This window comes from Podarcis muralis, chromosome 13, assembly GCF_964188315.1.
Source record: "Podarcis muralis chromosome 13, rPodMur119.hap1.1, whole genome shotgun sequence".
Taxonomy (NCBI): domain Eukaryota; kingdom Metazoa; phylum Chordata; class Lepidosauria; order Squamata; family Lacertidae; genus Podarcis; species Podarcis muralis.
Window position 1 is genome coordinate 42,364,019 of NC_135667.1, and position 12,412 is coordinate 42,376,430.

The window sequence follows — 12,412 nt, forward strand, 5'->3', positions numbered from 1 at the left end:
GCGCCTGCCAACCTAGCAGTTCGAAAGCACCCCCGGGTGCAAGTAGATAAATAGGGACCGCTTACTGGCGGGAAGGTAAACGGTGTTTCCGTGTGCTGCGCTGGCTCGCCAGATGCAGCTTTGTCACGCTGGCCACGTGACCCGGAAGTGTCTCCGGACAGCGCTGGCCCCCGGCCTCTTGAGTGAGATGGGCGCACAACCCCAGAGTCTGTCAAGACTGGCCTGTACGGGCAGGGGTACCTTTACCTTTTACCTTTACCTTCTTCCAGAAGGCAGAAGCTGAAAGAGATCATTTCCGGGGTGTGCACTATCCTGCACTATCTCTGCAGCTTTCTTATGGCACCTGGAAACGTAGATTTGATCCAAGGTGGGAAGAGTGCACCCAATTATTCTCTCTGCAGTCTTTACAACCCTAGACAGCATTGTTTTTCCCCTGGCCGTGCAGCTCCCAAACCACACACATAGACCATAAGTTAATACACTCTCAACAGTATAATGGTAAAATGCCATCAACAGGTCCTTTGGGAGGGCCTAAGTGTTTGGGGGACCTGCACGGTCAGACAGGCACTTCTCACTGGAAATCAAATCTTTCCATTTGAGAGGTCCCCAATGCCACATAAACAGGGAGTACACAATAAAGATGGCCGGGGATGAGTGCAAAGCTATTCCACTTGCCTGCACCATGATCCTGCCATCTAGCTGGAACAAGAAGGGCTCTGTGTCACTCTTGGCTTTGCTTGGCATTTTTTTCGTTGCCCTTCAGCCCTTTCTGAAACCATGCCAGCTTTCCAGAAAAACCTACAGTTCTTTTTTTTATAAATATAAATCTTTTTTATTGAGTTTTACACTGCAAATTTAAATTCAGACATTAAACATCAACATAATTTAGGATTCCCTGAAACTTTTGACTCCCCTCCGCCCTTCCACGGTTATGATTTTCAATCTCTTTCAACTGCTTCACTTATTTTCTCTGTTTTTCTTAAATAATCCATTTTTACCTTAATTTTTGCTCTGGTCCATGGGGTCACGAAGAGTCGGACACGACTAAACGACTAAACAACAACAAACCTTAATTTTTAGTACTTTACAAGCATTACTCAAATCCTGACAAAGTTTTTAGTTGTTTACAGTGTTCTCTTAATTACATTGCGCATTTCCCCCATTTCTTCTTAATGTTCTTCTCTTCCTGGTTTCTGATTTTCCCTGTCATTTTCACCATTTCGGCATAGTCCATCATCTTCATCAACCATTCATCTCTGGTCAGGACCATCTCTTCCATCTTCCTTCTTTCCATCTCTGGGCCAGTGGTATCCATGCTGCTGTCGTCACATGCATAAATGATCATTTCTGCTCTTTTGGTATCTCTGCACCTAAAATTCCTAATAAAAAAGCCTCTGTTCTTTTCACAAACGTTATTTTAAACATTTTTTTCAACTCATTGTATAGCATTTCCCAGAATGCTTTTGTTATCTTGCATGTCCACCACATGTGGCAGAATGTGCCTTCTTTCTCCGTACATTTCCAACATACATTTGAAGCAGTTCTATACATCTTTGCTAATTTTATAGGTGTGAAATACCACCGATACATCATTTTCATACAGTTCTCCTTCAGCGAAATGCCTACAGTTCTTAATCCGTGTTTTAGGACTTAGTCCTGGTGCAGACGCGGGTGGCACTGTGGGTTAAACCACAGAGCCTAGGACTTGGATCAGAAGGTCAGTGGTTCGAATCCCCGCGACGGGGTGAGCTCCCATTGCTCGGTCCCTGCTCCTGCCAACCTAGCAGTTTGAAAGCACGTCAAAGTGCAAGTAGATAAATAGGTACCGCTCCAGCGGGAAGGTAAACGGCGTTTCCATGCGCTGCTCTGGTTCGCCAGAAGCGGCTTAGTCATGCTGGCCACATGACCCGGAAGCTGTACGCCGGCTCCCTCTGCAAATAAAGCGAGATGAGTGCAGCAACCCCAGAGTCGGCCACGACTGGACCTAATGGTCAGGGGTCCCTTTACCTTTACCTTTTACCTGGTGCAGAGGTAGATTTAGGGGAATGCGACTGGTTTGCCCCCACTGAGTACCGAGAGGGTACCGCAATAATGACACAGAACAGAAGGCGAAAGGTGGGGGGGACGGGACGCCAAATTTTAGTGTCATCCAAGGCACTGCTTAAATTTGAAAGCCCAAAGTCTGCTGCTGCCTGGTGTTAGCGAGAGAGAGTGGGGATGAGACCTGGCGGACCTAGCCACAAATTAAGCCCTCTTCATGAAACCCTCCCTCTCCTTGACATGGGGCTTCCTGATCAAGGAAGGATATGAGCTGGGACATAGACATCTAGAGCCAGTGCAGTGTAGTGGTTAAGAGCGGTAGTCACGTAATCTGGGGTACCGGGTTCGCGTCTCCGCTCCTCCACCTACAGCTGCTGAGTGACCTTGGGCCAGTCACACTTCTCTGAAGTCTCTCAGCCCCACTCACCTCACAGAGTGTTTGTTGTGGGGGAGGAAGGGAAAGGAGAATGTTAGCCGCTTTGCGACTCCTGAAGGGGAGTGAAAGGCGGGATATCAAATCCAAACTCTTCTTCTTCTTCTAGACTAATATTCAAGCTGCTGCACTGCTTTCCGTCCTTTCGCTTCACAGGCCATTTCCTTCCTCTGCTCTTCAGTTGCCCTCATTTTATTTCATTCCAAGGCTAAGGCTGAGAAGGTATCCCAAACCCACCCGAAGTGTGGAAGCTCTTGTCACCCGCCGGCCACTCGCTCTCTGAATTGAGGAGCTTTGAAGGTTTCAGGAATTCCTGGCGGCTGGGCCTCCGAGGACTGACAGCTTGCTTAGGGTCCCTTAATCTTGAAGGAATTTGCTGAGAAAGTGATATGCGCAGGGGAGCCTTTCACGGTCATTGAACGGGATGACCTGGGATGAAGGCTACAGCTATAGGATATAATAAAAGGGAGCACCTCTGGAAATTAAACCAGCGCAATACTAAATGCGTCATGAGGTAGCGGCTCCTTTGCCAGGAGCAATGTGTTTATCATTAACTCTGGAAGTGTATACAGTTGTACCTTGGAAGTCGAACAGTTTCGTTCCCGAACGTTTTGTCTCCCGAACGCCGCAATCCTGGAAGCAGCTGTTCCGGTTTGCGAACTATTTTTAGAAGCCGACTGTCTGACGGGGCTTCTGCAGCTTTCGATTGGCTGTAGGCACTTCCTGCAGCCAATCAGCAGCTGTGCTTTGGTTTCCGAACGTTTTGGAAGTCAAACGGACTTCCGGAATGGATTCCCTTTGACTTCCAAGGTACAACTGTACTTTATTTTGACCAAACAAAGTCTTCTAGAGCAAAATATACAATGGGGGGCTTAGTTTGATCAGAATCTTGCATACACTTCCAGAGTCAACGCTAAATACACTACTTCTGGTAAATTAGCCGCTAAATTTGTGTCCCAGGCTTTTTAGACTCGTCTACCCATGTAGTAATAAAGGTAAAGTATCCCTGACAGTTAAGCCCAGTAGCCAACGACTCTGGGGTCGCGGCGCTCATCTCGCTTTACTGGCCGAGGGAGCCAAAGTTTGTCCGCAAACAGTTTTTCTGGGTCATGTGGTCAGCATGACTAAGCCGCTTCTGGTGAAACCAGAGCAGCGCACGGAAACGCCGTTTACCTTCCCGCCGGAGCGACACCTATTTATCTACTTGCACTTTTTGGCGTGCTTTCGAACTGCTAGGTTAGCAGGAGCAGGGACCGAACAACAAGAGCTCACTCCGTCGCGGGGATTCGAACCGCCAACCTTCTGATCGACAAGCCCAAGAGGCTCCGTGGTTTAGACCATAGTGCCATCCGCGTCTGTATACTAACTGAAACCAAAGGGGCACATTTGTTGCCAGATGTGATCCCCTCCCCCCAGCTCTCCTACATCACTAATGGAACCTTTAAGCAGTTTACATACATACCAGAAAGACCAACAGGCAAGGGAAAAGCCCATGTGTGGAAATGTAATAAATGCCTTCTTACCCTCCACCAATGCGCCCTCCTCAACAGCACCACTGGTAATGCTGTCAAAGGACAGGCTAAATTATGCTGACTGCTTCTCCCCCCAATTGCATTTCAGCTTTCCTGACACAGTCCTGTTAAACTGACGAGCACGCTCCTTGTGTAATGATAAGGTGCCTCTGAGCATGTGCAGAGTGGCTCTCCACAGCATCACTAAAAAAATTAGCCCTGGGTTTCTAGGTTAGCCCATACGACTTTCAGCCTGCCTTCAGCTGCTGCTCTCCCCCATTTCCGACTTTTTATCGTATAATTACAAGCAAACATAAATAAAAATGTATTACATAATGTGAAGGAAATTAATTGTGTCTGTGGATACTTGGCTTCTTGGTAGTTGAGTAAACAGTTTAAATTGCAATTAGCATGCATTCCTGACATTCCACACTTTGTGCTCCGTCAGCCTAATAATAATAATAATAGTAATAGTACTGCGCCCACCTGACTGGGTTGCCACAGCCACTCTGGGTGGCTTCCAGCATATATAAAAAAATAATAAAACATTAAATTCTTCCCTATATGCCAGTGGTTCCCAACCTTTTTTTGGCCATGCATGCCCCACCTAAGCATCTCTAAAATCCTGATCCCCCCCCCCCCCGGTGACATACAATTCTTATTATTCAAAAAGTGAACTCCCATTCACGTGGATGAAGCCTAAAAGACCATTTCCTGTTAATAACTCATTCTAGAATTGCTCCCCTTAAAAATCAAATTGCACCCCTGTGAGAACCACGGCTATACATAAAAACAACCCCTTTGAAATATATGGACTACTCACCTACAAATAAAGTATTGTATTGGTCAATGTCAAACTCCCTGCAGGGGTAATATTTCCTACTACAGTGGTACCTCGGGTTAAGTACTTAATTTGTTCTGGAGGTCCGTTCTTAACCTGAAACTGTTCTTAACCTGAGGTACCAGTTTAGCTAATGGGGCCTCCTGCTGCTGCCGCGCTGCTGAAGCTCTCATCCTGAAGCAAAGTTCTTAACCTGAGGTACTATTTCTGAGTTAGCAGAGTCTGTAACCTGAAGCGTTTGTAACCCGAGGTACCACTGTATAGTCACTCCCAGAAGATACTTTTCATCCCATCTCCCCCATTTCCAAATACCCTCATTTTTAGAATTTTGTGGTCTGGCCTCTGCACTCGGTATACAGTGGTACCTCGGGTTACATACGCTTCAGGTTACAGACTCCACTAACCCAGAAATATTACCTCGGGTTAAGAACTTTGCTTCAGGATGAGAACAGAAATCGTGCTCCGGCGGTGCAGCGGTAGCGGGAGGCCCCATTAGCTAAAGTGGTGCTTCAGGTTAAGAACAGTTTCAGGTTAAGAACGGACCTCCGGAACGAATTAAGTACTTAACCCGAGGTACCACTGTATTTCTAGAGTGCCCTGAGCTGGCTACCCCCCCCCCCCCAAGGCATCACTTCTGGCATTTCCAATGCAGGTTTATTATGAGAGAAATGGCGGAAGTCACTGAGCGGAAAAAGCAAATGACTTGAGGAACCTTTAGGGTTACGAAGAGCAAGCCAGCGGCGCTCTTGGCTGTAATTGGCGCTTCAGAGAAGCACCCGAGAGCAGCAAGGAAACTGGAAGGGTTTATATAAAGGTCCTAGTTAAGTCATGAGGCATGAGCCATGTGCAAATAGCCACACCGACGACCTTGAATATCAGCAAAGTCCCGTCTCAAATGTGCTCCTGGCAGGGAAGAGGCACAAACACCGACAGCTGTGAGTGGGCAGGAGGCTGGCTTTCCTCAGCAAACACATTCCGCTTTCTTGCTGATGTTACTGTAGATCAGTACATCCCACCAGTACCCATACCCTCCAATATTTCTCCAAAGGAAATAGGGATGTCCTATTCCACAAGCGTAATTTTATTATTTATACCCCGCCCATCTGATAGGGTTGCCCCAGCCGCTCTGGGCGGCTTCCAACCTATATAAAAACATAATAAAACATTAAATATTTTTTTAAAAAACCTTTCCCATACAGGGCTGCCTTCAAATGTCTTCCAAAGTTTACTTACAGTATCTCCAAGGCTCGGGGGTCGCATAACTCTAGACCCTCCAACATTCCTCTGATGAAAATAGGGATTTCCTAGGGAAAAGCGGGACATTCTGGGATCAAATCAGAAACCGGAACGGCTTCTGTAAATCCAGACTGTCCCTGGAAAATAGGGATACAGTGGAACTTCAGTTGTTGAACGCCTCCATTGTCGTATGTTTTGGCTCCCGAACGCCGAAAACCCAGAAGTAACTGCTCTGCTTTTCGAATGATTTTCGGAAGCTGAATGTGCTACGTGGCTTCCGTTTTGAGTTTCCCTATTGTATTGAGGCTTCCACTTTGAGTTTTCAGTTTTCAATCATTTCGGAAGTCGAACCGTCCTCTGGAACGAATTATGTTTGAAAACCAAGGTTCCACTGTACTTGGAAGGTCTGTTCTTAAAGATAAAAGGTAAAGGGGCCCCTGACCATTAGGTCCAGTCGTAACCGACTCTGGGGTTGTGGCGCTCATCTCGCTTTATTGGCCGAGGCAGCCGGCGTACAGCTTCCGGGTCATGTGGCCAGCATGACTAAGCCGCTTCTGGCGAACCAGAGCAGCGCACAGAAATGCCATTTACCTTCCCACCAGAGCAGTACCTATTTATCTACTTGCACTTTGACGTGCTTTCGAACTGCTAGGTTGGCAAGCGCTGGGACTGAGCAGCGGGAGCGCACCCCGCCGCAGGGATTCGAACCGCCAACCTTTCGATCGGCAAGCCCTAGGCGCTGAGGCTTTTACCCACAGCGCCACCTGCGTCCCAATCATTCTCCAAAAGGCATGTACAAAACCGAACCAGTGATTTTGGGCGTCAGCTTAGCCGCTGCTGAAACAGACGCGGAGTTAATTTGGGGTGCAAAAAATAAATTCCAAAGTGCATTTTCCTACCTGAAATTGGCTTGCAAAGCTTCAGGTGGCTAGGCTTCTAATCTAAATTTTTAAAACGCATTCCAGATATTACCGGATTTGATGGATTACTATGTTTTATATATGCTGTAAGATGGCCAGAGTGGGCTGGGGAAACCCAGCCAGACGGGCAATGTATAAATAATAAAGTTATTATTATTATCATTATTAAGACTTGAGGTGCAGTTCATCAGAGCTTAAACCCAGAACCTAGTGGCAGTTCCGGGGTTCAGTCCAGGGATGTGTTGAGTAAGAATTATTGAGGAATGGCATCCTGATAAAGTGAAAGCCTTCTATGTGCAAAACTTTTTCTGAGGGGAGACCTACACTGGGTGGACACAAACCAGCTGTGTGGGATGGTAACAGGAAGGCCACGACACATGCATTAAAGGGACAATAAACACATGAAGGATGGCTGACCCTATTAGGGTGCCATGTGCGGTCTTAGTTTGTGCGCTAGACCTGTGGTGTGTACATAGGTAAAGGTAAAGGGACCCCTGACCATTAGGTCCAGTCGTGACCGACTCTGGGGTTGCGACACTCATCTCGCTTTATTGGCCGAGGGAGCCGGCGTACAGCTTCCGGGTCATGTGGCCAGCATGACTAAGCCGCTTCTGGAGAACCAAAGCAGTGCATGGAAACGCAGTTTACCTTCCCGCTGGAGCGGTACCTATTTATCTACTTGCACTTTGATGTGCTTTCAAACTGCTAGGTTGGCAGGAGCAGTGACCGAGCAACGGGGGCTCACCCCGTCGTGGGGATTCGAACCGCCAACCTTCTGATCGGCAAGTCCTAGGCTCTGTAGTTTAACCCACAGTGCCACCCGCGTCCCCGTGGTGTGTACATACACGCATACAGAGTTGGTGCTTTTGGGTTCTGCTGTTGGTGGGTGTGCGTGTGCTTGGATTCCCTTCTGCTCCGCTCCTCAGAAGACATATGAAATTGCCTCCAAATCCAGTGCCGATACCCCTTCCCTCTTACCACCACCCCTAAAAATCACAGAATCATGGAGGGAAGCTCAGCTAAAGCAAGCAGAGGGCCTTCTCGGTGGTGGCACCAGTCCTGTGGAACGCCCTCCCACCAGATGTCAAAGAGAAGAACAACTACCAGACTTTTAGAAGACATCTGAAGGCATCCCTGTTTAGGGAAGCTTTTAATGATTGATGCATTAAGGTATTTTAATATTTTGTTGGAAGCCGCCCAGAGTGGCTGGGGAAGCCCAGCCAGATGGGCGGGGTATAAATAAATTATTATTGTTATATTATTATTATTAGGAGCAGGGATCGAGCAATGAGAGCTCACCCTGTTGCGGGGATTTGAACCGCCAACCTTCTGATCGGCAAGTCCTAGGCTCAGTGGTTTAACCCACAGTGCCACCCACGTCCCATTCTTAAAGATAAACCAGAGCAAATGGCTATTCAGGTTTTCTGTTTGCTCCAATTCTGCTTTAAAGAGTGGTTTTTCACAGGAAAATCTCCAGAGCAAAAAAAAAAAAAGGTGTTTGTGTGCTTGGACAAGGAGCTTTAAAGCACAGAGGAAAGGTATATGTGGATGAGCCCTAAGGAGAGATCTGTAAATATTCCACACAAGTACCATACTTGTGTAATGAAGCAAGTTAAGTCCTCCTGAACATTGAGCTGGCATCTGCCTTTTCCACTCTCTCCTTCCAGGTGCTCAACCTGTTCTTAGCTTTGCTGCTCAGCTCCTTCAGCGCCGACAGCCTGGCAGCATCTGACGACGATGGCGAGATGAACAACTTGCAGATCGCCATTGGCAGGATCACCCGGGGGATCGACTTTGTGAAAAAACATGCCCTCCTCCTGCTTCACCGGCAGCTGAAGGAGAAGAAAGCCGAGCCCCCTGCCGAAGACCAGGAAGACAGCAAGAAGGAGAACTTTGTCCTCAACCATTTGGACACAGGCCAGGACTTCAAACCCGACTACATGGATGGGATAGCCCTGGATGGGATAGCCCTGGACGGGGTGGCCAGGAAAGAGCCACGCATCGATGAACTGGACCATATGAACTTCATCAACAATCCTCACCTGACCATTCATGTCCCAATAGCCTCGGAGGAGTCTGACCTGTATGACGAAACCGACACAGGAGAAGAGACTGCTGAAGACACCAAGGTGAGTCCTAGATCCCAGAGAGGGCGGAAGCAGACCCAAAGCTACTCAGTGGCGTGCGGTTAGCGGACTAGGGGGCCTAGACTGGTCCCCTGAATGCTCCCAGTAAATTAAAGTACTAAAGTCTGCTGCCTCCTTCCCCAAATGCAGGGAGCTTCTGCCTGGCTTAGGGAGGGAGCCTTGATGCCCTGATATGGGGTCCAAGAGCTCTACCACCATCTTATAATGATAATAACCAGTGTTTAGGGGTACTCTCATTTTGACTCAAGAGAATCACCATTTTATAGTTCAAATCAGGAAAAATAAATACAGTAAATGGACAAAAGTACCAAGATTCACAAAATGTTTAGGGGTATGTGTACCCCTGCGTACCCCCAGAAAAAAAGCACTAATAATAATAATAATAATAATAATAATAATAATAATTATTATTATTATTATTATTATTATTATTATTATTATTATTATTATTATTTTATACCCCACCCATATGGCTGGGTTTCCCAAAGCCCACCTGAAGAGGAAACTCAAATGTACCATTTCAATTGGCAAGAGAAAGCTTATTTCTCTTGCAGGCCATTCTGAAAACGGAAGGTGTGCCCGAGCCTCAGAGGAAACTCAAGAATAGAGGATATCTGCTGCAGTAATGTTTAGGCCGCAATCCTGTGCTCCCTTAATTGAGAGTTGTCCTCAGTAGGACTTGCTTCTGAGTAAACACGCATGGGCTTGTGCCGTCAGTGTATGAAGTCGAGGGTGGTTTGCTCTGTGTGTTTCCTCCCTTTTACTATATAGCCTTTTTGGATACTTTGGAGAGGTGCCCACATTATATGTGGGCATTTTGAATGGGCTCCACTGTGTAACGCAGTAAAGCCTCTCCTACCTATAAGAGTCTACCCATTCTTAGGGTGGATAAGTGAAAAGAGGAGAGAGAGAGCCTGCCCCTTTAATACTAGCGAAGAAGAGGGAATTTTAGTAGTTAATAAGTAACAATAACTTATTATTTATACTCCGCCCATCTGGCTGGGTTTCCCCAGCCACTCTGGGCGACTCCCAACAGAATATTAAAAACACTGTAAAACATCAGACCTTTAAAACTTCCCTAAACAGGGCTGCCCGCAGATGTCTTCTAAAAGTCAGATAGTTGTTTATTTCCTTGACATCTGCTGGGAGGGCGTTCCACAGGGCGGGTGCCACCACCAAGAAAGCCCCTCTGCATGGTTCCTTGTAACCTCACTTCTCGCAGTGAGGGAACCACCAGAAGGCCCTCGGCGCTGGACCTCAGTGTCTGGGCTGAACGATGGGAGTGGAGACGCTCTTTCAGGTATACTGATATAGCTCATACAAGCAACACCTGCTGGAATGCCTACTTCAACACTACTTTTAAAGGTCCAGGAGCCCTTGTCTTTCCCCCCAGCTGGCAACCCTGTCCATAAAGGTAAAGGGACCCCTGACCATTAGGTCCTGAAAGATCTTCATTGGCTCCCACTACGTTTCCGAGCACAATTCAAAGTGTTGCTCCTGACCTTTAAAGCCCTAAAGGGCCTCGGCCCTGTATACCTGAAGGAGCGTCTCCACCCCCAGCATCCAGCCTAGACACTGAGATCCAGCACCGATGGCCTTCTGGTGGTTCCCTCACTGCGAGGTTACAGGGAACCAGGCAGAGGGCCTTCTCGGTAGTGACTCCTGCCCTCCCAGCAGATGTCAAGGCAATAAACAATTATTTTACTTGAAGGTGGCCCTGTTTAGGAAAGTTTTTAATGTCTGATGCTGTATTGTTATATGGTCTTGGCAGCCACTCCCAGTCACCAGTCTAGCTGCCGCATTCTGGATTAATTGCAGTTTCCGAGTCACCTTCAAAGGTAGCCCCACGTAGAGCGCATTGCAGTAGTCCAAGCGGGAGATAACTAGAGCATGCACCACTCTGGCGAGACCGTCTTGCAGAAACCCCAAAGAGAGATTCGGCTTAGCCGAGCTTCAGTGGGATTTTCGCAAGGCGCAGTTGCAGAACGGCGAGGAAAGTGCTTGGACCCGGAGGAAATAATCAGCTGCGCAATGCGATCAAAATATGGGTCAAGGGAAAGTGTGGAGGCGCCCTAACCGGTCACCAGTTCAGCCTTTAAAGCACCAGTGGATCTATAGTCCCTGGATGGACGCTTGTTAACATTGCCTCACCATTTGCAGTCCCCCAAAAATTTCCAAGTAGTCCTTCTGCTGAGGCCTTCAGGGCAACGGCAGGTGGGGAAGAGCCTAGACTTATATCTTCAAAAGCTGGCAAGTCCTACGCTGGTAACTGTGTGACCAGCTTTCATATATACCATATTTTTCGCGCCATAATACGCACCTGACCACAAGATGCACCTAATTTTTAGAGGAGGAAAACAAGAAAAAAAATATTCTGAACGAAACAGTGGATGTATGATTTTTGTGGTTCATGCTGTGGACACAGACATGTGATCTGATGGTGAATTTGGGGTGACCCAATGCAAAAATCCTGAGGATCCATGGGCTTTTACCTCCCCCCCTCCCAGGCAGCCTCTGCTAGCGTCCCTTTACTCTCTTCCAATCCCACCAATCAGCTGTTTCCTTTCAACACTCCCTTCCCTCTTGTTTGCCTTAGTGTCTTTTCCTTAGCTGGAGCAGTTTTTTGCTCCTCCTTTTCTTCTAATTTCTCTTCTTATTGCTTTAGTCTTCCTGTTTCCCCCCCTTTGCTGTCTTTACCTCCCCCCTCCCAGGTAGCCTCCTTTATCTCTAGCCTCCCTTATCTCTCTCCCCGACCGGCAAACGATCAGCGGCTTTGTTTCAACTCCCACTTCCCTCTTTCAAAAAACCCCCACATGATCTGCTTTTTGCCCCTGGGCAATTCGGCTCCAGGGACCACGCATGCGCTCCATAAGATGCAGAGACATTTCCCCTTACTTTTTAGGAAGAAAAAAGTGTGTCTTATGGAGAGAAAAATACAGTAATTCCTGGGGCTCTCCTAGTTACTTTTAGAGGCAAGGCGCGATGGCTCAGCCTTCAAAGCCTAGCAGCTTTTCCATGGGGGGTGGGACCCAGCTCCCAAGGCTCGTCGTCACATGTCCACAGATGACTCCCACTGGGGTATTAACGCCAGATCCAATTGTAGGGGGGTCAGCAAGTTTCCTTAACCCTTAGGCTCCTCTGCCTTCCCCTCCCCCAGTCATTTATAATCACGCTTGAAAAATTAGTCTCCTTGCATGCATCTTCACCCTCGCCTCCCTGCCAAGTCCTCCTCTATTTGTTGACGTATCATGTTCCTTAGCAGTGACTTGGGACTCTGGGGGTGG

General features: G+C 47.6%; 1 protein-coding gene across 3 annotated transcripts in view; it reads left to right on the forward strand.

Moving 5' to 3' along the window:
* Positions 1–12,412, forward strand: part of SCN4A (sodium voltage-gated channel alpha subunit 4) — a 97,523-nt gene that overhangs the window by 62,446 nt on the left and 22,665 nt on the right. For all 3 annotated transcript variants that reach the window (XM_028702755.2, XM_028702753.2, XM_028702752.2), the window contains one exon: positions 8,649–9,110. In XM_028702755.2, the coding sequence (XP_028558588.2) occupies positions 8,649–9,110 (462 nt within the window). The remainder of the gene's footprint in view (positions 1–8,648; positions 9,111–12,412) is intronic.